This window comes from Eptatretus burgeri, chromosome 10 (assembly GCF_056783735.1).
Source record: "Eptatretus burgeri isolate ZD-2024b chromosome 10, Ebu_testis_v1, whole genome shotgun sequence".
Classification (NCBI taxonomy): Eukaryota; Metazoa; Chordata; class Myxini; order Myxiniformes; family Myxinidae; genus Eptatretus; species Eptatretus burgeri.
This window is the reverse complement of record NC_140970.1, coordinates 41,064,983-41,092,603: the sequence shown is the minus strand read 5'-3', so window position 1 is coordinate 41,092,603 and position 27,621 is coordinate 41,064,983. Positions and strand designations below refer to the sequence as shown.

The window sequence follows — 27,621 nt, the reverse complement described above, 5'->3', positions numbered from 1 at the left end:
CCTGAAGCCGATGGTTGCCTCCGTATGACACCATTTTTCGTTCGCTCCTCCCAATCAAGCACCTCCTTGTATATCAGCTCTGGGTGGCAAAATAGTAAACAGTGGTATAGCATGTTGCAAATGTATGGTTTCCATTTGTGTAAATAAGTACAATGTGGATTTCAAAAATTTGCTTTCAGGCTTGTAACTACACCTAAGAAAGAACACTGACACATTAACAAGGAAATGTAACCTTTGTTTTTCAATGACTAACTTGTTCTGCGATACCGTATTTATGTTCCTCACAGGTGTAGTATTCACAAGGATATGGAACTTTAAAACCACTTTTCATCCTTAAAAGTACAATGGAACTATAAATTAAGTTAATTTGAGTTCATTTGATAGATTAAGTTGACTATAAACCCTTAAATATCACGGGGTATATGTTTCTGGAAAATGCCGCGATAGTTAAAACCAATTTCCCATGGTTATAAGGGGTTTAGGTTCCTGGGCTTCAAAAAAATATATTGGACGGTGGGTGGCAGCCAAAAATAAATACATCACAATTGAAATAAACATGTAAAATAAATATAAATTGGATTTATGATTAATTGTCTCCTCCTGTGTTAAAGCAGATTAAATAAACATTCAGAAGTGATTAAACTTGGGAATCATTTCAGGGACAAAGGGAGTGTTTTGGTAATGATGGTCATATACTAAATAGAAAGGGGCAGCAAGGTTTGCAGTGGGAATTGAAGAAGGAATTCAGGCTTTTTTAGATCAGCAGAGGGTGGGTAAGCTATCAAGAAAGGAATTGATGATGTAATTGTGATAAGTAAGGCCTGGCAAGAAAATAGAATTTCAGGAAGGGAAAAGTTAAACATATTCCAAACAAAAGCTGGGAGTTTACATAATAAGATGGAAGAGTTTGAAGCCAAAGTGGATAGTCAGGAGTTTGACATAGTTGCAGTGAGTGAGACATGGTTTAAGGAGGAGAGTAACTGGAGGACAGGATTAGAAGGCTACAAGGTGTATCAGTGTGATAGGAAGGAGAGAATAGGAGGAGGAGTAGCAATCTGGGTAAAGGACAGCATTGCATCAAGAGAAAGGGGTGACATTAAGGAAGGAATAAATGTTGAGGATTCTGTGTGGGTCGAGATTAGAGATTGTAAAAACAGTCAGGTACTGGAAGGATGCTTTTGTAGGGCTCCAGGTTGGAAGGAAGAGGAGGAAGGAGGAGTGTATGAATAATTCAAAAGGGCATGTGGTAAGGGACGAGTATTGATTATGGGGGATTTTAACTTGCCAGAAAAAGATTGGGTTCAGGAACAGGGAAAGGGCAGAGCGGATGAGGATTTCCTAGTTTTAGTCCAGGATTGCTTTTTAACCCAGTTTGTAGCTAAGCCCACGAGAGGGAGTGCAGTGTTAGACCTCCTTTTAAGTAACGATCCCAATATGGTGGAGAAGGTGGAGGTTGGGGAACATTTAGGAGCAAGTGTCCGTAACTTTGTGTGTGCAAAGATTCTGTTGAAAGTTGGAGATCAGGATAGTAGGCTAAGGCTATTATATTTCAGGAAGGCAAACTTTGAGGGTATGAGGAGAGAATTGGGTGATGTAGATTTGGAGACTCCAACAACAGGAGAATCAGCATCAGAGAACTGGGAAACCTTCAAGGAGCAAATGTGTAGAGTGCAGAGGACGTACATTCCAATGAGGTGTAAAACTCGAAGCAGGAAGAGTCCAGGGTGGTTGAGCAGTGAGATAAGGAATGCTATTAAGGAGAAGCAGAAGGCATTTATGAGGTTTAAAATAACAGGACTAGAGTTAGATTTTTATCACGATCGGAGTAAACAGAGACAAGTGAAGGAAATACCTCCGCAAGCCAAAACAGAGTATGAGAAGGACATGGCTAAGAATATTAAACATAATAGCAAGGTATCCTTTAAGTATATCAAGGGTAAAGAACAGGATCGGACCAGTGTGGGCCCATTGAGGAATAGCACCAGGAGAGTGGTTAGTGATGAAAGTGAGATGGCAGGTTTATTAAACAGGTATTTTGCTTCAACTTTAACACAATAACTTTCAGGAGAATTGCCAATAGCTGAGAGTATCTCTCAAGGTGGTGAGGAAGGGCTTTTACAGAAGATCTAGATTGGAGTGGAGGAAGTAAAGGAACAGCTGGGAAATCTAACAGTAGATAATATGCATCCGAGAGTATTGATGGAGGTGGCTAAGCAGGTAAGCGAGATGTTAACGGATATTTTCAATAGTTCCCTGGAGTTTGGTGAGCAGGGCAGGGTGCCATACCATGTCAAAAGCATGCGATATGTCTTGGGATATGGCTCTGATTTCATGTCTGGCATTGAGTACCTCCATCCATTGTTGGGAGAGCAGAAGCAGCATGTCCAAGGTACAGTGACCTGGTCTGAAACCAAATTGATGATCGGAAATCAAGCCATTGGAGAAGAGGAAGGATTTAATGTCTGAAGCGATGATGGATTCCATAACCTTGCTGATGATTGGGAGAAGGCTGATTGATATGTCGTTGCAGGGATCTGTTTTTGCACATTTTTTATGCAGGGCAGTAATTTTTGCTGATTTCCAAGCAGATGGCAGATGATCTTGAGCAAATGAGAGGGTGAATAGAACAGAGAGAGGGTGAGCAAGAGCAGAGGAGCAGGTTTTTAGGACACGTGGGCTGATGCCGCCTGGACCGGTTGGAGAATCTGAGGCGAGGTTTGACAGCAAGCTCTCCACTTTGTCAGAGGAAAAGGACACAGAGTCCAGGGACAGTTGGGTGTGACTGGGTGAAGTGGGTATAGAAAGCGATGGGTTTTGGATAAAAGATTTTGATGCAAACACCGAGTTTAGGCATTCAGCCTTTTCACATGTGGAATCAGCAGTGCAGCCATTTGAGGTAAAGGGAGGGGATGGAGGGGGAATATACACCAGAAGCAGATTTGATTAGATGCCACCAGGATTTTGAGAAGGGAGAGAGGTTTGAGAGTTCAGACTTGAGATTCGAAAGATGTTGTTTTCTGGCTCTCCTGAGGGTAGATACACACTTGTTCCGAGCTTTATGGAAGGAACTGAGATTACCCTCAGTTGGGTTTGCTTTCCATGAGGCAAAGGCAAGTTGTTTCAGGCGAACTACCTCGCCACAAGCTTCAGTGAACCATGGGTGGGAGGAAGGGTAGGACAACTGAAGATGGGAGGGGATAAATCTGTGCATGAGGGAGAGAGCACGTTTCTTTGAAAGAATTGCCAGGACAAGTTGATGTTGGGGAAAGTAGCGATGGGAGACCAGTCGAGAAGTTTGATGGCTGCTTGAAGACCCTGGCAGTCAGCCTGAGTGAAAAGCCAGACTCGACGATGCTGAGGTGGTTCTCTGATAACAGCCAGAGAGATGTCCACTTTGACAAACATGTCGTCAGAAGATCCGATTGGAGCAGGGGAAGGACAGCCGATATTTTCAGGGAAATTTGTCAAAATCGGATCCAGAAGAGATGGAGAATCAGATCCAGAAGAGTTGGTTGAGATTCGGGTCGGGAAGTTGACCGATTGAGTCAGTCCCAATGAGTCACAGAAGTCTTTTGCTGAAGTGCCATGGCAGGTGAGAGAGGTACCCACATCCAGCCAACTAGCATGATGACAATTGTAGTCACCACATATGAGGAAGAGTGAGGTCGGATGAGAGGATAAAAGTTGGTCCATGTTTTCGGATAGTGAGGTGTAAATGGAGTCATCTCTGTTTGGTGGATGGGACAGTACACATATAAACATGAGGTGGGAGTGGAGGGGAAGTCATAGCCAGAAGTATTCCTGGGGTGTGGGGGAGTGAGGGAAGTGCATGGAGAGCGAGAAATGGAGTCTTGGATGAAGAGAGCAACTCCTCCACCAGGACGAGGCTCAGGTCTGTCATTCCGGAGGAGGGAGTAACCAGGGAGAGATACTTGGGAGTCAGACACGTCTTGGGGGAGGAAAGTTTCTGTTCGGCAGATTATGCCTGGTTTGTCAGTGGCAACCTGTATGGAAAGATCTGAAAGGTTTGAATGAAGGTCCCGGATATTTGAGGTCCACATTGTTAATAAAGAGGGAGGGGAGGAGGCTTTGGGTGCAGGGGATGGGAGGGGCGTGGCAGGATAGGACAAGTGAGGAGTGGGGGGGGTGGAGGAACGGAGAGTTGTTGAAAGAGTGTGGGGGATTGCAGAAGAGCTCGAGGAGGTGGCCGGATGAGGAGGAGAAAAGGCTCTGTGGTGTTGGGTTGAGGTTCAGTGTAGAGTATTAAGAGAGGGGGCAGAAGGCAGTTTGAGGATTTGAAGAGGTGGAGTGATGAGATGGAGGAGAGAGGGCAGAGGAAGGAGGCAGCTTTGTGGATGCGAGTGGGGGAAACTTTGAGAATGGTGAGAGAGGGGGTGAATGGAGGGAGAAGGGTGAATGGAGAGAGTTGAGGGAGAAAGGTAAGGGGGAGTTTTTGAGAAAGGTGAGAGGGAAGCTTGGAGGGGGAAGAGTGTGATGGTTGCTTTGAGAGGGACGGGTGAGAGGGGTGAGTTTACACTGAAGTTGGAAAAAAGGATGATTGATGGAAAGCGAACATGCATTGCAAACTGGGTTTTTTTAATTTTTAGTTCAATAATGCGATTAAAGACATAAATTACTATTATCAATATTACACGTCACTATTATCTAGTTGTTTCAAAGTTACTATGATCAATATTATATTTAATATATGGAATGCTGGTATAGTCAGCAGTTGTCATTGCTGTTGTTGTTGCTTTGAAACTCCTCCATAATTGTTAAAATATTATATTCCACTTTTGTTGAAGTGAATTTTCAAAACACATGTTGGAAGGCAATAATTGAAGTAAAGGAAGGGAAGCTTTTGTGTGAGTAGTGAAGAAATGAAATAGACTCGGCTAAACTCAGAATCTTGGCATAAATTGCTAGAATCATCTTTTTCAGTGTAGCTGTGAAAGTTTAATGGAAGAAATGAACATTTGGAAAAAGACTTTGGTAGTAGCTCACAGGTGGATACAGATGAACACACATGGTGAGCGAAACAAAAAATAATGTTGAGAGGTGTAGTGTTTCTAAGTGGGCAGTGAGCTGCCTTTCTTTGTCAATCGGGGGTCATCAAGAGGAATTAGATAAAAAGAGGGAGTTACTCAAAGGAGAGGATAAATCGAAGGACAAAGCATAGTGGCATGAGCACAAAGCGTAAACTTAACCAAGATTGAAAAATAATGACAGTGAATAAACACAAGCAATCAGCTGAGCACGAGAGGAAAGGATTGCTGAGCGGGCAAAAGGAACAAGGATAAATGTGAGCTGAAGAAGTTTGTCTTTTTCACTCGGCAAGAATGCATGTGAGAAAAGATTGAAAAAGGTTTTTTTGAAGAGCAAAATAATTAATCATCTTGAAGTATTCACTGCACCTTCTCTAAAAAAGGACGTTCAAATTGCATGCAAAACAGAGCAGTAATGTGTCGTTGTCTGAGGATTGTTGAGGTCGTATACCTTTCCACTCATCCACCATGTGCTCTCTCTCTTCCAGCCGCTTGTCAGTGATCTGTGGTGGTGGCTGGAGCACAAAATGCAAAGTGGAGTAAACGCATAAGTTCAATACTCACAGGATTCACCTTATAAGCTGGGGTAAAAAGTTTTTAAAATTTCCACAAATTACTGTTTGATTGTGTACAGTAATGTATGACAGACTTCGATGACATGACCACCTTAGAACCAACTTGCGTGACGTGAAAACAACTTTTGGCACCTAAGAAATATCTTCAGAAACATATATATATGTGTGTGTTGTTATGGATTTCAGAATCGGATCCAACTACTACAAACAAACATTTTGGTCCTCAGACAGTTATTTCAATAAATGCATGTCCAGAATAGACCCATCGCCTTGTCTGGTGGGATTCTAACTCTTGGATGCGTTGGAGAAGGGTATAGAACAGATTCCCTTTCTTGTGGGATGGCCTTTTCCTCTTTACGACATGTTCATGCGTGCAAAAGATAGCCGTTGGCCCAACAGACGCTCATTCTACCTCCTTTCCATCAGGACACATTGGCTTGGAGGGGGACGATTTATTTACACTTTGGACTTTCAGAACATTTGATTAAGCACACCGAGGGCTTTTCCTGAGCAGCTATTCTGATGGTTAAATATGGCTGTGTCTCCCATCCTGTGGCTGTGTCTATCCTCATCCTGTGGCTGGTTAAATATGGCTGTGTCTATCCTCACAAGTCTCCCATTCTCTGCCACTGAAAAATCATCCCCATAGCGTGATGCTGCCACCACCATGCTTCTCAGTAAGGAGGTGTTGGATGGCTGATGAGCTGTGCTCTGTGTCCAGCAAACGTACTGCTTTGCATTTAGTCCAAATAGTTCAATTTTTGTTTCATCAGACGACAGAATCTTTTGCCTCAGGATCTCAGTTTTTCACATGCCTTTTTGCAAACTCCATGCTTGCTGTCATGCATTTTTCTCAGGAGTGGCTTCTGTCTGGCCACTCTCCCATGAAGTCTAGATTTGTGAAGTGCTGCAGAGACTGTTGTCCTTCCAGAAGGTTCTCCCATCTCAGTCAAGAAAGTCTGTGTTCTGTCAGAGTGGTCATTGGATTCTTGGTCACCTCCCTGACCAGGGTCTTTCTTGCCCAGCTGCTCAGTTTGGTCGGACATGGAGTTCTTGGAAGAGTCTGAGTGGTTCCACATGCTTTACATTTCCTAATGATGGAGCTCACTGTGCTCTTGGGAACTTTCAACACCAGAAATTGTTTTATACCCTTTCTCCAGATCTATGACTCCCCACAATTATATCTCTATTGTTCTATATTTATATTTATTGATATATATTTATCTATCTGTTCTACTGACAGTTCATTGGACTTCATGGTGGAGTTTCTGCTCTGACATGCAGTGTCAACTGTGGAACCTGATATAGAAAGGTGTGTTTTTTCTATATCATTTCCAATCAATTGAATTGGACACAAGTGGATTCCAATCAGGTTGTGGAGACATCTCAAGGATGATCAAAGGAAATTGGATGCACCTGAGCTCAATTTGGAGTGTCATAGCAAAGGGGTTGACTACTTATTGATGCAAAACATTTCAGCTTTTTATTTTTAATTAATTTGGAAAAAGAAATTCGGAACATATGCTTTCACTTTGTCATTATGGGATATTTTGTGCAGGTCGATGACAAAAACTTTAAATTTAATCCATTTTAAATTCAGGCTGCAACAACAAAATGTGACAAAAGTTGAGGGGTGTGAATACTTTCTAAAGGGTGTGTGTGTGTGTGTGTGTGTGTGTGTGTGTGTGTGTGTGTGTGTGTGTGTGTGTGTGTGTGTGTGTGTGTGTGTGTGTGTGTGTGTGTGTGTGTGTGTGCATTTTTATGATTTAAATTGTTGAGCGGCAGCCTATTAATTATATTATATTATAACTGCACTAGAAATCGAAGTGTCAACATCACCGACATACCGAAGAAGAAAGGAAAGAAAAGAAAAGAAAAGAAAAAAACCAGGGAGTCTGGAACACTGACGCTAACCATTACCTTGACGTGTTTCGACTTATGAGTAACTTACAAGTAACGTGTGTCAACGATCGTGTAACGTGCCTACAGCTTATGGCCAGCGTACGCGGAACGTGTGAGTCATACGCAGGCATACGTCGAAAAATTTCAAGCATGGAAAATTTGTCTAACAGCTCGGCGTACTACGACGTATGCCAGCGTACTACGGCGTATGCCAGCGTGCTCTTAACGTATACAAAACTTACCCATACATATTTGACGTGTGCCAGCGTTTGACAAATTTTTCATACGTCGGCATACGCTGGCTAAATCGTCAAGGTGTAACAGGGCCTTAAGAAGTGAACAAATCAATTTTTTTTCTTATTCTTTTTTTTTACAAAAGTCTTGCGTGAAGTCAAAGTACTCCATGTACTGCAAATAGAGGGATCATACGGGGAAAAATGGCCACCCATTCAAATGTGTACACAATGATATGCTTATGAATTCCTTTAGAGTGAAGTCATATAAGCATTTAAAAGCCATACCTTTTATTCTCGAGTGTTTTCTGAACTCCCAAGACTTAAAAAGACGCCAAAATATATCGCGAAAGTTCCTCAATGAGAGATCACGACAATGCCAATTGGTACTTCTGCTTCTCGTTCTTCCCCTCTAAAAACAATGTTAAACTGTAGCCTGACCTACCTCAATGACTGCTGAAACCATGATCGTGATCCAATGCGAGGAAGTTACTTTGTCTCTGGGCTCGTGCACACAACCCCAAAATTTTAAGATAAATAAAACATTAATCGTTTATTAAGCTCGCCTGTTCAAAGAACAGAGAGCTATAGCGATATCCCCGGCGTCAACGTCAACGTGAAAATGTTAAAGTTTTTGGTGCAAGTTATTTAGAAGCTTGCCATTCATTTAATATGTGTACTAGGATGCTGATATTTGGCAGGGAGGTTCCTTTGACTATATTTTTGATGTAGTGAAGTTGAAATAAAAAAATAATTTCAAATGTTTAAAATTTTTGACCTGTTTTGAACTTAACTTTTTTGTAGCACATCAACGTTAAAGTTTTTGGTGCAAGTTATTTAGAAGCTTGCCATTCATTTAATATGTGTACTAGGATGCTGATAATTGGCATGGAGGTTCCTTTCGGGTATATTATTGATGTAGTGAAGTTGAAAAAAAGAAAGAATTTCAATTTTTTTTTTAATTTTTGACATGTTTTGAACTTAACTTTTTTGGAGCACATCAACGTTAAAGGTTTTGGTGCAAGTTATTTAGAAGCTTGCCATTCATTTAATATGTGTACTCGGATGCTGATATTTGGCAGGGAGATTCATTTGGGGTATATTATTGATGTGGTGAAGTTTAAATAAAAAAAAAAATTCAAATTTTTGACATGTTTTGAACTTAACTGTTTTGTAGCACATCAACATTAAAGTTTTTGGTGCAAGTTATTTAGAAGCTTGCCATTCATTTAATATGTGTACTAGGATGCTGATATTTGGCAGAGAGATTCCTTTGGCATATATTATTGATGTGGTGAAGTTGAAATAAAAAAAATTCAAATTTTTTAAATTTTTGACCTGTTTTGAACTTAACTGTTTTGTAGCACATCAACATTAAAGGTTTTGGTGCAAGTTATTTAGAAGCTTGCCATTCATTTAATATGTGTACTAGGATGCTGATATTTGGCATGGAGGTTCCTTTCGGGTATATTATTGATGTAGTGAAGTTGAAAAAAAGAAAGAATTTCAATATTTTTTTTTAATTTTTGACATGTTTTGAACTTAACTTTTTTGGAGCACATCAACGTTAAAGGTTTTGGTGCAAGTTATTTAGAAGCTTGCCATTCATTTAATATGTGTACTCGGATGCTGATATTTGGCAGGGAGATTCATTTGGGATATATTATTGATGTGGTGAAGTTGAAATAAAAAAATTTTTTTCAAATTTTTGACCTGTTTTGAACTTAACTGTTTTGTAGCACATCAACATTAAAGTTTTTGGTGCAAGTTATTTAGAAGCTTGCCATTCATTTAATATGTGTACTAGGATGCTGATATTTGGCAGGGAGATTCCTTTGGGGTATATTATTGATGTGGTGAAGTTGAAATAAAATAAAAAATTCAAATTTTTTTAATTTTTGACATGTTTTGAACTTAACTTTTTTGGAGCACATCAACGTTAAAGTTTTTGGTGCAAGTTATTTAGAAGCTTGCCATTCATTTAATATGTGTACTCGGATGCTGATATTTGGCAGGGAGATTCATTTGGGGTATATTATTGATGTGGTGAAGTTTAAATAAAAAAAAATTCAAATTTTTGACCTGTTTTGAACTTAACTGTTTTGTAGCACATCAATATTAAAGTTTTTGGTGCAAGTTATTTAGAAGCTTTCCATTCATTTAATATGTGTACTAGGATGCTGATATTTGGCAGGGAGGTTCCTTTCGGGTATATTATTGATGTAGTGAAGTTGAAACAAAGAAACAATTTCAATTTTTTTTTAATTTTTGACATGTTTTGAACTTAACTTTTTTGGAGCACATCAACGTTAAAGTTTTTGGTGCAAGTTATTTAGAAGCTTGCCATTCATTTAATATGTGTACTCGGATGCTGATATTTGGCAGGGAGATTCATTTGGGGTATATTATTGATGTGGTGAAGTTGAAATTAAAAAAAAAATTCAAATTTTTAAAATTTTTGACCTGTTTTGAACTTAACTGTTTTGTAGCACATCAACGTTAACGTTTTTTCCTTTCTAATGTTTTTATCTACCACACTTTTTTATTGATTACAATATGCAAATACATATATTGCTTTAAAATTATTTGGATCAGACTTTACTGCAATGCTTTATAAAAATATTATTGGACTAGTTTTTTAAAAACGATAAATGTATAAACAGGTGAGCATTGGGTGGCTTTGACACCAACTCTCTGGTTTTGAAAATATACCAAACGTAAATGTGGACTCAACTAAAGCAGCCCAGGATTGTGAGGGTGGGGGAAATGGATGGTGGACAGAACCATTCCAAAAGTGAAACATATGCAAACCATCCCCCAAATCAACTGAAACAAGTAATAAAACAATTTAATCCAAACCCAAATAACAAAATGTATAAAACATTAATTTTTTTGTTTGTTTTTTTTGAAACGAAAGGTGGGAAGTGGCACCAACTACCCGCCATCTTGGAACACCCCAGTCGCTGGTCAGGTGCACTGGTTTCAGTGAAATAGACGGTGTTCTGTTGTGCTTTCATCTGCAATCAGGCATTCCCGCCAGCTAAAAGTGACCAAAAGCATCACTTGTGACAATTAAGGGAACGTTATTTTATATTAAATAAGATTTTGAAATGTTTAACGATGTTGTTATTTTTTATTATTATTGTTTGGCTCTTGGCGGTGAAGTTTCAACTCGACAGTATTTGCATGATCAGAGTCGCCATTTCGGTTTATGTTTATACTGATGTGTTTCATTTATCATTCCACGTATGTTGTTATAATCATCAGTAAAGTGATTCACAGTGATATCGAGCTTTTGGGTGTTTGTGTGTGTATTTTGTTGTGGCCTCTGTCTGAGAGGAGCACGGTTGTGGCCTCTGTCTGGTAGGAGCACGGTTGTGGCCTCTGTCTGGTAGGAGCACGGTTGTGGCCTCTGTCTGGTAGGAGCACGGTTGTGGCCTCTGTCTGGTAGGAGCACGGTTGTGGCCTCTGTCTGGTAGGAGCACGGTTGTGGCCTCTGTCTGGTAGGAGCACGGTTGTGGCCTCTGTCTGGTAGGAGCACGGTTGTGGCCTCTGTCTGGTAGGAGCACGGTTGTGGCCTCTGTCTGGTAGGAGCACGGTTGTGGCCTCTGTCTGGTAGGAGCACGGTTGTGGCCTCTGTCTGGTAGGAGCACGGTTGTGGCCTCTGTCTGGTAGGAGCACGGTTGTGGCCTCTGTCTGGTAGGAGCACGGTTGTGGCCTCTGTCTGGTAGGAGCACGGTTGTGGCCTCTGTCTGGTAGGAGCACGGTTGTGGCCTCTGTCTGGTAGGAGCACGGTTGTGGCCTCTGTCTGGTAGGAGCACGGTTGTGGCCTCTGTCTGGTAGGAGCACGGTTGTGGCCTCTGTCTGGTAGGAGCACGGTTGTGGCCTCTGTCTGGTAGGAGCACGGTTGTGGCCTCTGTCTGGTAGGAGCACGGTTGTGGCCTCTGTCTGAGAGGAGCACGGTTGTGGCCTCTGTCTGGTAGGAGCACGGTTGTGGCCTCTGTCTGGTAGGAGCACGGTTGTGGCCTCTGTCTGGTAGGAGCACGGTTGTGGCCTCTGTCTGGTAGGAGCACGGTTGTGGCCTCTGTCTGGTAGGAGCACGGTTGTGGCCTCTGTCTGGTAGGAGCACGGTTGTGGCCTCTGTCTGGTAGGAGCACGGTTGTGGCCTCTGTCTGGTAGGAGCACGGTTGTGGCCTCTGTCTGGTAGGAGCACGGTTGTGGCCTCTGTCTGGTAGGAGCACGGTTGTGGCCTCTGTCTGGTAGGAGCACGGTTGTGGCCTCTGTCTGGTAGGAGCACGGTTGTGGCCTCTGTCTGGTAGGAGCACGGTTGTGGCCTCTGTCTGGTAGGAGCACGGTTGTGGCCTCTGTCTGGTAGGAGCACGGTTGTGGCCTCTGTCTGGTAGGAGCACGGTTGTGGCCTCTGTCTGGTAGGAGCACGGTTGTGGCCTCTGTCTGAGAGGAGCACGGTTGTGGCCTCTGTCTGAGAGGAGCACGGTTGTGGCCTCTGTCTGAGAGGAGCACGGTTGTGGCCTCTGTCTGAGAGGAGCACGGTTGTGGCCTCTGTCTGAGAGGAGCACGGTTGTGGCCTCTGTCTGAGAGGAGCACGGTTGTGGCCTCTGTCTGAGAGGAGCACGGTTGTGGCCTCTGTCTGAGAGGAGCACGGTTGTGGCCTCTGTCTGAGAGGAGCACGGTTGTGGCCTCTGTCTGAGAGGAGCACGGTTGTGGCCTCTGTCTGAGAGGAGCACGGTTGTGGCCTCTGTCTGAGAGGAGCACGGTTGTGGCCTCTGTCTGAGAGGAGCACGGTTGTGGCCTCTGTCTGAGAGGAGCACGGTTGTGGCCTCTGTCTGAGAGGAGCACGGTTGTGGGCTCTGTCTGAGAGGAGCACGGTTGTGGGCTCTGTCTGAGAGGAGCACGGTTGTGGGCTCTGTCTGAGAGGAGCACGGTTGTGGGCTCTGTCTGAGAGGAGCACGGTTGTGGGCTCTGTCTGAGAGGAGCACGGTTGTGGGCTCTGTCTGAGAGGAGCACGGTTGTGGGCTCTGTCTGAGAGGAGCACGGTTGTGGGCTCTGTCTGAGAGGAGCACGGTTGTGGGCTCTGTCTGAGAGGAGCACGGTTGTGGGCTCTGTCTGAGAGGAGCACGGTTGTGGGCTCTGTCTGCGAGGAGCACGGTTGTGGGCTCTGTCTGCGAGGAGCACGGTTGTGGGCTCTGTCTGCGAGGAGCACGGTTGTGGGCTCTGTCTGCGAGGAGCACGGTTGTGGGCTCTGTCTGCGAGGAGCACGGTTGTGGGCTCTGTCTGCGAGGAGCACGGTTGTGGGCTCTGTCTGCGAGGAGCACGGTTGTGGGCTCTGTCTGCGAGGAGCACGGTTGTGGGCTCTGTCTGCGAGGAGCACGGTTGTGGGCTCTGTCTGCGAGGAGCACGGTTGTGGGCTCTGTCTGCGAGGAGCACGGTTGTGGGCTCTGTCTGCGAGGAGCACGGTTGTGGGCTCTGTCTGCGAGGAGCACGGTTGTGGGCTCTGTCTGCGAGGAGCACGGTTGTGGGCTCTGTCTGCGAGGAGCACGGTTGTGGGCTCTGTCTGCGAGGAGCACGGTTGTGGGCTCTGTCTGCGAGGAGCACGGTTGTGGGCTCTGTCTGCGAGGAGCACGGTTGTGGGCTCTGTCTGCGAGGAGCACGGTTGTGGGCTCTGTCTGCGAGGAGCACGGTTGTGGGCTCTGTCTGCGAGGAGCACGGTTGTGGGCTCTGTCTGCGAGGAGCACGGTTGTGGGCTCTGTCTGCGAGGAGCACGGTTGTGGGCTCTGTCTGCGAGGAGCACGGTTGTGGGCTCTGTCTGCGAGGAGCACGGTTGTGGGCTCTGTCTGCGAGGAGCACGGTTGTGGGCTCTGTCTGCGAGAGCACGCTCTGTCTGCGAGAGCACGGTTGTGGGCTCTGTCTCTGTCTGCGAGAGCACGGTTGTGGGCTCTGTCTGCGAGGAGCACGGTTGTGGGCTCTGTCTGCGAGGAGCACGGTTGTGGGCTCTGTCTGCGAGGAGCACACGGTTGTGGGCTCTGTCTGCGAGGAGCACGGTTGTGGGCTCTGTCTGCGAGGAGCACGGTTGTGGGCTCTGTCTGCGAGGAGCACGGTTGTGGGCTCTGTCTGCGAGGAGCACGGTTGTGGGCTCTGTCTGCGAGAGCACGGTTGTGGGCTCTGTCTGCGAGAGCACGGTTGTGGGCTCTGTCTGCGAGGAGCACGGTTGTGGGCTCTGTCTGCGAGAGCACGGTTGTGGGCTCTGTCTGCGAGGAGCACGGTTGTGGGCTCTGTCTGCGAGAGCACGGTTGTGGGCTCTGTCTGCGAGGAGCACGGTTGTGGGCTCTGTCTGCGAGAGCACGGTTGTGGGCTCTGTCTGCGAGGAGCACTGTTCTGTGCTCTGTCTGCGAGGAGCACGGTTGTGGGCTCTGTCTGCCATGAGCACGGTTGTGGGCTCTGTCTGCGAGCAGGTCTGTTGTCGGCTCTGTCTGCGAGGAGCACGGTTGTGGGCTCTGTCTGCGAGGAGCACGGTTGTGGGCTCTGTCTGCGAGGAGCACGGTTGTGGGCTCTGTCTGCGAGGAGCACGGTTGTGGGCTCTGTCTGCGAGGAGCACGGTTGTGGGCTCTGTCTGCGAGGAGCACGGTTGTGGGCTCTGTCTGCGAGGAGCACGGTTGTGGGCTCTGTCTGCGAGCGGCACGGTTGTGGGCTCTGTCTGCGAGGGGCACGGTTGTGGGCTCTGTCTGCGAGGAGCACGGTTGTGGGCTCTGTCTGCGAGGAGCACGGTTGTGGGCTCTGTCTGCGAGGAGCACGGTTGTGGGCTCTGTCTGCGAGGAGCACGGTTGTGGGCTCTGTCTGCGAGGAGCACGGTTGTGGGCTCTGTCTGCGAGGAGCACGGTTGTGGGCTCTGTCTGCGAGGAGCACGGTTGTGGGCTCTGTCTGCGAGGAGCACGGTTGTGGGCTCTGTCTGCGAGGAGCACGGTTGTGGGCTCTGTCTGCGAGGAGCACGGTTGTGGGCTCTGTCTGCGAGGAGCACGGTTGTGGGCTCTGTCTGCGAGGAGCACGGTTGTGGGCTCTGTCTGCGAGGAGCACGGTTGTGGGCTCTGTCTGCGAGGAGCACGGTTGTGGGCTCTGTCTGCGAGGAGCACGGTTGTGGGCTCTGTCTGCGAGGAGCACGGTTGTGGGCTCTGTCTGAGAGGAGCACGGTTGTGGGCTCTGTCTGAGAGGAGCACGGTTGTGGGCTCTGTCTGAGAGGAGCACGGTTGTGGGCTCTGTCTGAGAGGAGCACGGTTGTGGGCTCTGTCTGAGAGGAGCACGGTTGTGGGCTCTGTCTGAGAGGAGCACGGTTGTGGGCTCTGTCTGAGAGGAGCACGGTTGTGGGCTCTGTCTGAGAGGAGCACGGTTGTGGGCTCTGTCTGAGAGGAGCACGGTTGTGGGCTCTGTCTGAGAGGAGCACGGTTGTGGGCTCTGTCTGAGAGGAGCACGGTTGTGGGCTCTGTCTGAGAGGAGCACGGTTGTGGGCTCTGTCTGCGAGGAGCACGGTTGTGGGCTCTGTCTGCGAGGAGCACGGTTGTGGGCTCTGTCTGAGAGGAGCACGGTTGTGGGCTCTGTCTGAGAGGAGCACGGTTGTGGGCTCTGTCTGAGAGGAGCACGGTTGTGGGCTCTGTCTGAGAGGAGCACGGTTGTGGGCTCTGTCTGAGAGGAGCACGGTTGTGGGCTCTGTCTGAGAGGAGCACGGTTGTGGGCTCTGTCTGAGAGGAGCACGGTTGTGGGCTCTGTCTGAGAGGAGCACGGTTGTGGGCTCTGTCTGCGAGGAGCACGGTTGTGGGCTCTGTCTGCGAGGAGCACGGTTGTGGGCTCTGTCTGCGAGGAGCACGGTTGTGGGCTCTGTCTGCGAGGAGCACGGTTGTGGCCTCTGTCTGCGAGGAGCACGGTTGTAGGCTCTGTGTGCAAGGAGCATGGTTGTGGCCTCTGTCTGCGAGGAGCACGGTTGTAGGCTCTGTGTGCGAGGAGCACGGTTGTGGGCTCCATATGTTTTGACAAAATCTTTTGATGTTGTTCCATCAAAATCCCACAACAAAAGTAAAATGTCAAAAGATATCGTGATGCTAAACCATAGGAGGATTGTTGTGTCATCGTAATGTGGTGTCATTCTTCATTTATTCTTTATCTTTGTTCTTCTTCTTCATTCTTCTTCTTCATCCATCACAATCCCTCAACAAAAGTCAAATATCAAAAGATGTCACGATAGTATTCCATAGGAGGATTGTGGTGTCGTGTTGTGGCATCGTAACGTGGTGTCATTCCGACCTTGTTTGGTTGGATTTTTGAGATTTCATCCCTCCATGTTTTTCCATTTTTTTTTCAATTGTTTATTTTTCTTGTGTACAATGGATCCATTGAATGAGCCATTTGCATCAACAAATGGCCACATAAGGTAAATATATTGTGACGTCCACGGGACTTGAACAGTCCCGCCAACGTAGAATGAGCCGAAACGATGGAGGCGGTTTATTTATTTATAACCCAAACATGGCGGTTCTAATCGCTCTACCGCAAACGGGACGAGGAAGGTGGCACGAGTCACTTTTCACTGAGTTGATGATGTTTATTTGTTTCTATTATTACCAGAAATAACAAGACTCTGCAAGAAGAGGGATCCGAGGCGATTCGACGGGATGGTGTGGGATCGGGCGTGGGGAAAACACAGACAATTCCAATGAATATACAGATCTCAAACCCTCTAAGGCGCCAAGCACACACACACACACACACACACACACACACACACACACACACACACACACACACACACACACACACACACACACACACACACACACATACACACACACACACATAACGTAGCTATTTCTGGTGGTCAGGCTGGACCGTGGTGTGGACGCAACTGTCCCTGGATCGGCGTCGGACGAGCTGGCCTTGCTCTCGTAGGGGGGGCAGGAGAAACCGTGGTGCTGTCGACCTCCTGGTCTTGGCCCAAGTCCGCTCACAGCCGCCAGGGAACCAGTTCTGGCGCCAAGTTGCGAGCAGGAGAGGGAGGCAGGTCCGCCCGCCGTTCGACCCCATACTCCGAGTCAGCAGAACCCCAGAGCCAACCAAGGTGAGGCACGAGGCTCAGCAAGGCTCCAGGACACGATCAAGAACACGATCGAATCAGCGCAACAACAAGCACGCTCCCAGCACAACAGCCTCCCCACCAAAAAACACACGATCTTTTGGTTTTAATCTTCTTCCTCCTCCTTTTCGACCCCGAACAGAACCTTTTTATCCTTGGTCCTTGTCACTTCAATCGAGCCATTTATTGGCCCACCGCCATCGCCTTCCGCCAATCGTGATCACGGGGCGGAGCCATCCGCTGCACTGTCCTGTGACGTCACGGCCAGTCTCCAGAGAATACCAAAAGGGGTTTACGCAGACACACTTACCCTATCCCGTGTCCCTATCTAATTACGTGACAATTATCATTCCCCCCCTTGAAGAAATGAACATTTACGAGACAACTTATCACCACTGAATTGCTACTTATTACATCGAGATCCTGGTAAACTCGAACAGCATGGCATACCTAATTAAACATCCTAATTACCCTTTGAATGCATACCCCCCCCCTCAAATGTAACAATATAATACATTAATATTGAGTCCTACGATGCAGATAATGAATGATTGCAGGCAGTGTAAGGCCACGCACATAAGTGAAGGGTTACATGATGTACCCACGTGTCATGTGCAGCAAGTAAATTAGTGGCTTACCTCGGAGGCGCACACACATGAGTGAACTGCAATGTAAGGTGCATGTGAAGTCTATAAGTTGTGAGGAAGCAGAAGAATAGCTGGGGTCACTCGGTCTTACCCCGTTCACCTCACTGGCATCAAACCACACGTGGATATATGGGTGCTGCAAGGCCTCATCCACAGAAATCCTTTTGACGGGGTCAATGACCAGCATCTTCGAGAGGAGATCCCGTGCCTGACTCGCTGGTGGAACAAACATTGATGAAACCCTCAACTTAAAACAATGACAATCAAGTCTACCATAAAGGAGCTGCACATTAGGAACTGAGCTGTGGTACAAGCCTTCGATCTCCATGCAATAATACGAATTCAGAGTCCATTATGTACAAAATACCAAAATCAAAATTAGGTTTGCACCACTGTTGCATGAGACAAATGAAAGTGCCAGTTTTTGAAAAGTATTTAAACTACCAAAACATATTTTAAAAGTTCTCATAACTTAACCTGCAAGTCAGAGCAGAAAATTTTTTTAATAGAATGCAGTCCCCAAAACTTTTTGAACAACGCTTCACAGGAAAAATATTTCATCCGGATTTACAAAACATGGGGAAATTATATGTTGTCTATAGAAAATGGAAGCATTTATGACTTTCTCTTTCTCTTTCTCACCTTCCAGTACTTTCTTATTTATCCTCTATCCTATTTCCTCATTCCTCCTTTCAAGTTTCTCACCAAAACTCTTATCCTCTCTTATGTCCCACAGGATGGTGTTTAGGTAGCTCACTCAACTTTTAACAATCTTGACTTGGTTTTATTTTCGAACAGACTAGAAACTGGCAGACTGGTACTTTGTTGACGGAGCATTGCATTTATCAATGTGCCAACCCGAGGAAGCGAGGATGGATGTTAAGCTAATGCCAGTATTTGCTGACCAGTGAATGAAAAGCACGGTGGGGTCTTTCACAAGGAGTAGGCGATTGTCGTCGGTGGCCAAGCTAAATTTAAAATCCTGCAGTAATGTGCAGAAGGACTGCAAAGCCTCAACCATAACCAAGTAATGTTGCAACCAGGTAGTCAAGTTCGTCATTTAATCACAGTACAATCTGCATTAGCCACAAGAATCCTTCCTTATCCTTCCCTACCTTTCCTATATTTTCTCAAATTATCCCAACTCTCCTTTTTGCTTTCTGATTATATAATACCCCTCTTCTCCTTCCCCTCTGCCACCCCTCCCCTTCTGCCACCCTTCCGCTCTGCCACCCCTCTGTCTCCTCTCTCCCACCCTCTGCCTCCTCTCTCCCACCCTCTGCCTCCTCTCTCCCACCCCTCTGTCTCCTCTCTCCCACCCCTCTGCCTCCTCTCCCCCACCCTCTACCTCCTCTCTCTCCCACCCTCTACCTCCTCTCTCCCACCCCTCTACCTCCTCTCTCCCACCCCTCTGCCTCCTCTCTCCCACCCCTCTGCCTCCTCTCTCCCAACCCTCTGCCTCCTCTCTCCCAACCCTCTGCCTCCTCTCTCTCCCACTCATCTTCCTCCTCTCTCCCACCCCTCTGCCTCTCTCCCTCTCCCTCTCCCTCTCTCTCTCACCATATCTTAATATTCCCATCAGCGAAGCGACGGCTTGTATTTGCGAGTAATACATAAAGAAGGATTCTATGAAGTACCTTTTCATCCAAATGAAGTTAAAAGTGTTGTGTGAGGGAAAGGCACCTTTTAGTTTGCTGTGTTCAGAGTCCGCAGGAAAGAGAGCATCTGGGAAGAGCTTCTCGAAGCTGTAGCCTGTGTATTTCGGCCTTGTTTCGACGTAGTTACGCACAGTTGGCTGTAGGCGTTTCATGAACTCGGAAGGTGGTGTGCCCAACTGCTCGATCACCTTGTTCCACTGGTCAATGTCTACCAGAAACTCGGTTAAGGCAGGACACTATGCCACAATAATCACATTGAAGTGAAATTGCTGTCGGGAAACATCTCCCATTACCTTCCTATGCAAAGAAGAGACAAAGTAAGGTAATCAGATACATTTGCCTCATAATCTCTGCCTCTTGGCATTGCCACTCAACACATCAGAATGTAGACAATAATTTAATTTCATTACTTTGGACTTATTTAAATTTTATATAACAAGGTGTAGCCTTGGGAATGAAATGAAAATAATCGATTTGAATCCTCATCCTCAGGTTTTATTTTCATTTTTCACTTAGTTGAGAGGCTCTCCAGAGAGATGTTCATTTGCAAGCCATGATGATACATGGCAAAAGTACCCGCACTGTCACTGCACCGTCCTGCGAAACACAATTAAAAATACTGTACATTGATCAATGTACCGTTTTGTGCGATGTCAAGCCTGCCGTTCCTTTATCAACCAATGTTTGTTAAACGGAAAGACAAGACAGGTCCTTGCCATGGCAAGACCGTAAACGGCGGTGTAAATGACTTTTTATCACAGCTGCTGTTGGTTTAAAAAATAAAATTACAAATTGACATTCAAGACAATGTTAGACAATATATATATATATATATATATATATATATATATATATATATATATATATATATATATATATATATACGTACGACCCGTCGCTTCGCTGACGAACACTGAGATCGGGAAAGATAGAGGGGGGGGGGGAGAATGAGGAGAAAGAGAAGAGTGATGAAATGGGGGAGGGGCGGGGGGGAGAGAAGGCAGCGATAGGTGAGAGAAAGGGAAGGCAGACGTGTGGTGCAGTGTCAATTACGATTGACACTGTCTCATCAAAATGATTCTGCAGAGAATAACAGTGAAGATGGAAACAAAATAATGTCTGAAATCCATTTTCGACCGGTCATACTATAAATACCGTCCGGAGACAAACATCGCCTGGACGCAAACTCCCGTCCGGACACGAACACTGCCTGGACATGTCCGGAGACAAACTCCCATCCAGAGACAAACCCCGCCCAGAAATGACCACTGGTCAGACATAACGACCATCCGGATATGTCAAGAGAGACAGAGACTGGGAGTTATCAGAGAGAATGTTATGCTTAGTGAACACTACACACGCACACACCGCTGATATCAGCAATTTTTCGGGAATCGGCAGGATGGAGTCAATGTGATGACTGACTGCAGTACGTGCTGTATACAACCCAGACACGTTGAGGAGCTTTCACTGAAAAACGTTACATTGATATAGACGTTTCAGGGAGATGTTGAGAAACATTATTCTTTATAAACAGCTGCGTGTGATAGGTGGAAAAAAAAATTTGGCTTGGTAATTTAGAAAATACGTTAATATGGCAAACAGCTCAGAAATTGGGTGTTATCAAACATACTTTGCTTTGAAACTCACAAAGAGAAACATGTAACCTTTGTAAAGCAAATCCGGTAAACAAATGCTTTAGAAACAGGTACGAGGACAAAGGAAAACCTGATAGAACCTCCATAAGAAATGGGATGAAACTTTGCCAACCACAGCATCCGCAACAGGCATGGCATGTCCACACACCTGCGGAGAGTCTGTACAGATCCAAATATGTACCATGTCCGTGTGTGCTGTAAACATACCTCTACTTGTAGTCGTTGTCGACTGCACATCTCGATCGGAACTCGAACTGTACCGCTATCAACTGACTCGAACTGTACTGTCCAGCTCAGTAAAAGACTTAAGCGCTCCAATGGAATGCTTGGCAAGGTAAGCGATTACCAATTGCCGTCGATACAACTCTGCACCCAGAAACGCCCATGCAATGTCCGAATTGAACAAATCAACACTTTATTTTTTTGGAGTCGGAACTGCTGATACTTTCAAATCTGGAGCTTACATTTTGTAATAATCCTTAGTTTAAGAGAATCCCTCGGTTATTCATATGTACAAATAAAATAAAGTCACGAACACTGGCGTCTCCAGGCGTTTATAAGCATTGCAATATACCAGGCGATTCGTAGCTATGATGAACATGCATTCGATAATATGAGTGAGGAAACTGGAAAAAAAAAAACTCTTTGAGAAATTGTTGCAGCCTGTTCCAAGTCAAAGATGGTTCAGCAGGCCAAAAAACATGGTGGCTTCAGACCCCAGCGAGATTACCCAGGAAACGCCTTGAGACCCCAGACAGCCAGGTGGCCGAGGATCGTGAAGGATGTAATTAAATATGGCTGTTAATTACCTTTAAAAGGGGTGTTTTAATTAACCCGAACACCAAATTTTCAGTCATGCACTTCCTTCGAGTTTTCTTAGTAGGCCTGCAAAGTTTCAGGCTGCGAGGTTTTATGGTTTTGAAGTTATGGAGGAGACACACTCACACACACTCACACACACTCACACGCACACACCCAAGGAAAGTTAGAGGGCCAAGAAAGAGAGAAAGGTGAAGATGAGCACCCTCTAAATTCCAGGCATGGTCAGCTGACCAACGCGGCCCAGGGCTCGTGGCAACGTGAGCTCCGCACTGGTCTGCCGTCTGTGGCCGGTGGTGAGTCTGTCTGGCTTCCCAGGGGTGGCGCCACATTGACAGCATGGCAGGGAGTCCACTTTATACTGTAGAAGGACAGCAGTTGCACACGGATGAGGTTCTCGAAGAAGAAGCTCTTGTGGACGGTAGCCACACACAAATAATGTTCGCGAAGAAGAAGCTCTCTTGACTGATCCGCACAACCCCCTTTTATGAGCCTCAGGCGAAAGGTGGGGCAAGGACTGGAAAGCGACGTGCTGTGTCCCAAATCCTGCTCCTCTATTGGGCCACAGCAGCCCTAGCCACACCCCGCCATGCTCCTGGATCGGAAACCGGCTCAGATGCCGACCAGCTTCGGCACGGCTTGGAGCTCCTGACTTAACATGGGGGGGGGGGGAATGTTCCCCAAGCCGGTACCCCGCCCCGAACGTGCACCGAGTGTAGTCTGTACGAGGTCTCTCGAAAAAGTAACAGGACTGAGCCTGCTGTGTGCTCCACTTCCACAACTTGAATGAACGGGTTGCGTCACAGTCTTTCGCAACATTCCATCAATATATATGATTGGTGATGGTTGACTGCGCTCAGTGTGATTTTTTTACAGATCGTGCTTTACACATTGTCGAGTCTGAGTCGGCGCACTATGAGTCGTGAGCAGAGAGCCAATCTGAAGATTCTTGCCAAACTTGGCAAAACACCTTCCGAATCCTTCGCAATGCTGCAGCAAGTTTACAGGGAAGAAACAATGTCATGTACACTTGCATTCGAATGGCACAAGAGGTTCAAAGAGGGACGGGGTGAGGTTGAAGATGATCCACGGTCTGGAAGACCTTCAACAAACAGGATGGCGGACAACATCGAGCGTGTGAAGCAGATGGTGCGCGCAGATCGTCGACTCACGGTGCGGATGATTGCTGAAGAACTTTCCATCAACAAGGTCACTGTCTGGAGCATCATCACTGAAAATCTCGAAATGCGCAAAGTGTGCGCAAAGATGGTCCCCAAGCTGTTGTCCGAGGACCAGAAACAGCAAAGAGTCACTGTCTGTCAAGACTTTATCAAGTGCCTCGAGGTCGATCCAGACCTGCGCGGGAGAGTCATTACTGGCGATGAATTGTGAATATTCAAATACGATCCCGAGACCAAACGGCAGAGTCGTCACTGGAAAAGTCCGGCATCACCAAGACCAAAGAAAGCAAGGATGTCGAAGTCGAAGGTCAAGGTGATGCCCATCGCATTTTTTGACATCAAGGGTATCGTCCACTTCAAGTTTCTACCACAGGGTCAAACAGTGAATCAATACGTGTACAAGGAGATCCTCAGGTGCCTCATGACATCAGTCCGGGACAAGAGGAGGGATCTGTGGTAGAACAACACCTGGGTGCTCCACCATGACAATGCCCCTGCTCACAGTGCTCTGAGCATCTGACTGTTTCTGGCGGAGAGGAACGTGCCAACTCTGGAGCAACCCCCATATTCGCCAGCTTGGCCCCTTGTGATTTTTTCCTATTCCCCAAGCTCAAGGGGGTGATCAAGGGGACCCGATTTCCTGATGTGGAGGCCATCAAAAGAGCCGTGACGACGGAGCTCCGGAGGATTCCAGAAGAAGCCTTCTGGGGGTGCATCGAAGCATGGAAGAAGAGGATGGACAAGTGTGAGACTGGAGGGAAACTATTTTGAAGGGGACAAGCTGTGATTTCAACATATTTTTTGGTCTAAAATTTCTGTGAAGTCAGTCCCGTTACTTTTTAGATGGACCTCGTATGTTGGATGTTGGCGGACTTTCTTCACCACCCACGGGCTCCTTCATGAGCCAAAATGCATACCCGGGACCCAAACCAAACTCCCGCATCACCCTTCCCGTGACCCCTACTCATTGCTTACGGTCATGCCGTGGTTTGACGACTGGATGAGGGCTGGAACAATTCCGGACACTCACCCGGGACTTTTCATGGGAGATGCGGTGGTGCTATATCGCGTTTTTTTTGTGGTTGAGCATCGCGCAGCGCCAAGGACAATGGCTGACGCCGTGCAGTGCTCCTCAAAATAGAGTGGCGAATTGTAGTGATGCAGAGGTGTGAGGGGGTGGGGGATATTTTTCCCGTGTGCAGGAGGCGTTTGTGGTCAAAGTGGTGATATTTGGTGAGCGAGGTGCGGTGTAAGGTAAGGTGCTGGTTGGGAATTGGCGTGCAGATTTGAATGAATATAATATTGCACAAATTCCCGGGGCAGGCCGTCTTGTGTGCAACAGGGATGATCCGAGCCATGGGAGGCATCGCGGTGTGCTTATTAAACAATTGTCTGTTGAATGGCATGTGTGCGTGCATGCTTGTTGTGCACTATGGCTAAAAGGAAAGGGTTAGAGGAGAGGTCAGAGTATGAATCGAGATATTTATTGGACCTGACTGCGAGTCCCACGCAACGCACTTCGTCCCGTTAATCCACTAGACATGAGGGGAGGACTAACCTCATGAATACTAATTAAATAACTGCCTGGGGATCACTGCATGCTGGGTGCCATTGTCTTCGAGGCACGTGGTTTTGCAGAACTGCAACTATATATGTATATATTTCTATTTATATATATATATATATATATATATATATATATATATATATATATATATATATATATAATCATCATCATCATCTCCTATGCATTGAGAACCATGGCTGGTGATGCTTGGGTCGTGTTACAAATGAGGAGGCATGGTGTCATTGTGCGGTGAGTTTGTGATATTCGGTGAACTGTGGGGAGAATGCTGTTGTGGTGTTATGAGGTAATGTTTGAATGATGCCATTTATCTTTTGTGTGCCTTATAACTTTTTCCACCAAACATACTGGTGTGCACTCCATTGTTTCACCAATTAAGCTGACCTTCAGGGCTTTGACGTGCAAGACTTCTATGTATCAATCTGCAATGTATGTTGGGTGAGGAATCCAGAATGTGAATCTCTCAAATATCAAATTGATGACCCAATTGTAAATAACGGTGTGCGATTGCTGACTGTGTTATCTTAATCAGTCATGTTGCTCACTTGTGATATATATATATATATATATATATATATAATATGAGTTCCTTGAAATGAACTTCAATGCAGAAAGAGTCCATTGGGCCCTTCAGAGCTTGTGCGATAATTGCCAACATGTGGTTGTTAGTCCATGCTATATCCTTTTTCTTTTTTTTATGCTGAGTGTCAAGCAAGTAAACAACACGTGCCATTTTTAAAGTTTCATATGACATGGATACGGTTGGGTTCAACCTCTCAGACTCGGAGCGTAAACTCAAACCATTATGCCACTCAGTCTGGTGGCATAATGGTCGGAGTTATTACAACATAACATATTCATCCAACTTCTGCTTTTAATTTCTTCTAGTTTGCCAATATAAGGATTTCTACAGTCCTTGGATGTGAAGCAATACCTGACCCTGGGTTTTTCATCAATTGAGATCTTGTTCTTGAATTTGGTGACGACGTTGAGAATTGTGTGCAATGGGTTGTAATCAATGCCAAGTTATTCAGCACACGGATTGGCATAGCTTACACAGGGCGTAATTCTGATGGGCCTCCACATGAAACAGTGAGCATAAAGTCATAACATTAACTAATACTGCAAGCTCTGGTTAACGAAAAATACCAAGTGGGGATGATGGGCACAAAATAACAAAATAATATCAAGTAGAAGGGGAAATGATAAAACTTGTGAGATGAGATTCAGGGGTGGAGTTCTGGGATGGTCTGGCTTGTATGTTCAGGGAGGATGTATGATGAGTGTAGCTCACTGGAAGCTCTCGTCCAATGCAGAGGCAGGGCCGGAAAGATAGTGAGGACACATACAGGTGCACTGTCCATTTTTCCAACTCCATGCTGCGTACTACATTTTGTGTACTGTGTGATGTATACTGTGTAGTGCTCCTGCATTCTCTAACTTTCTCAGCTCCAGCTGACTGCTACATGAAGTTATAACTGACGGGGCACCCAAATGTATTGCCAAGTGAAGGGCAGGGCAACCTGTATCATCTCACATGATCCTCAGTTCCACAAAGTTAGTGTTGCCTACTGACCCCACACTTTTCAGTGCTTGTCGGAACTGGATTTTGGGGAGGTTGTCGGAGAGATCAAGCTGCGGTGCATTGTTTGGGAATGTCAAGATCTCTGACCTTGATTTTGCAGATGATGCAGTCATCTTTCAGAGACTCTGCATATCCTTTCGGGGGCCCTTGAGGTGTTGAATGAGGAGTAGGAGCCACTGGGATTACAGGTTTCCTCGGTCAAAACTAAGATCCAGGCTTTCAATGACATATTGGATGCTGATATCTTGTCCGTACCTGTTTGTAGTGAGGATGTTGACGTCACGGAGAGATTCACTTACTTTGGCAGTGATATTCATGTTTCTGCTGGCTGTGAGCCAGAGTACAATATGCGTCTGAGTCAGGCCTGGGGAGTCATGGATTCACTGGATCAAGGGGTGTGGCTCTGCTGGTACCTGTGCGGGAGGGCGACGTTCCTCGTGGTTGCAGCAGGTTGATCAGCATCTCAAAGAGATGGGGATGGGCCAGGCATCTGCCTGGGGGATGGCCAAACAGAGGCCCCTGGAGTACCAGTGACGAGCTTTTCCGACGCATGCTTCCATACCTGACCTGACCTGACTCTAGGATCCCAAGCACGCCATCCAAACCATTAAACCAACACCAGGCATATTAATTGCCTCACTGACTGATATTGAAGATCGGTACCTTCCGGATGACATAGAAAGCTGAAATGTTGCGGGCTAATGGACATCAAAGCCGATGCACCAGAAAAAAATCACAGAATCGTCGTAGAACATCTATAAATAAATGAAAAAAAATGAAAGAAATGCAGGTGCATGACCTGAGACAATGGGGAAGCACAGAAATTTTGTGCACTGACGGACATTGAACTTGATACACCAGGAACAATCACATAACCGTCGGAAAGCATCCGTAAATGAAACCATAAGTGAATGAAAAAAAATAATAAATAAATGAGAAATAAAATGCAGGTGAGCGACCCTAGTTAATGGGGAAGCACGGTTCGTGTGCTTACGCAATGTGTAAGCATACCCTGTTAGTAACACAATACATATACACACACATACATACATGTATGTGTATATATATATATATATATATATATATATATATATATATATATATATATATATATATATATATATATATATATATATATATATATATATTGTTACGAATTTGGAAATCGATCACACACAACATGCAGGTTTCTTTAGCTCAGTTATCTCTTTAAGTACGTGTTCTATAGATAGCTCCCTTTCATTGTTTAATGGGTAAATCTATGTAATTGCGCTGTGATTTATTTTAATAGTTAGGTCAGAACAACAAAGAAGAACCCTCCCGTCCCGTGATTCAACATTCAACGGGTCGTCACGAGATTCAGCAAGGTAAACAGCCCCCACCCGTGGTTGCGGGGGGCGGTGCACAAGGGCGCATGAGTCACGCCGAAGCGAAGCGAGGTGGGGCGAAGAGGAATAAGAAAGGGACCCTCTGCTTGGCTCGAGTTGGTTCTTGTCGGGGGGTTGTTCTTCGGGTGTCTGTTGCTCTGCTTCGTGGTCTGGTTTGGTTGGCTCTTTTTGGTTCGTGGAGCTCTTCGTGTTCTCTGCTTGGTTCCCGGCTT

At 46.0% G+C, this 27,621-nt stretch overlaps 1 protein-coding gene across 3 annotated transcripts in view; it reads right to left on the bottom strand.

Moving 5' to 3' along the window:
• LOC147018391 (mitogen-activated protein kinase 8) overlaps nt 1–27,621 on the bottom strand; it is an 84,162-nt gene that overhangs the window by 13,829 nt on the left and 42,712 nt on the right. For all 3 annotated transcript variants that reach the window (XM_085897984.1, XM_085897983.1, XM_085897982.1), the window contains exons 9-12: nt 19,219–19,401; nt 17,627–17,751; nt 5,497–5,560; nt 2–79 (exon numbers count right to left, since the gene is read on the bottom strand). In XM_085897984.1, coding sequence (XP_085754110.1) covers nt 2–79; nt 5,497–5,560; nt 17,627–17,751; nt 19,219–19,401 — 450 coding nt within the window. The remainder of the gene's footprint in view (nt 1; nt 80–5,496; nt 5,561–17,626; nt 17,752–19,218; nt 19,402–27,621) is intronic.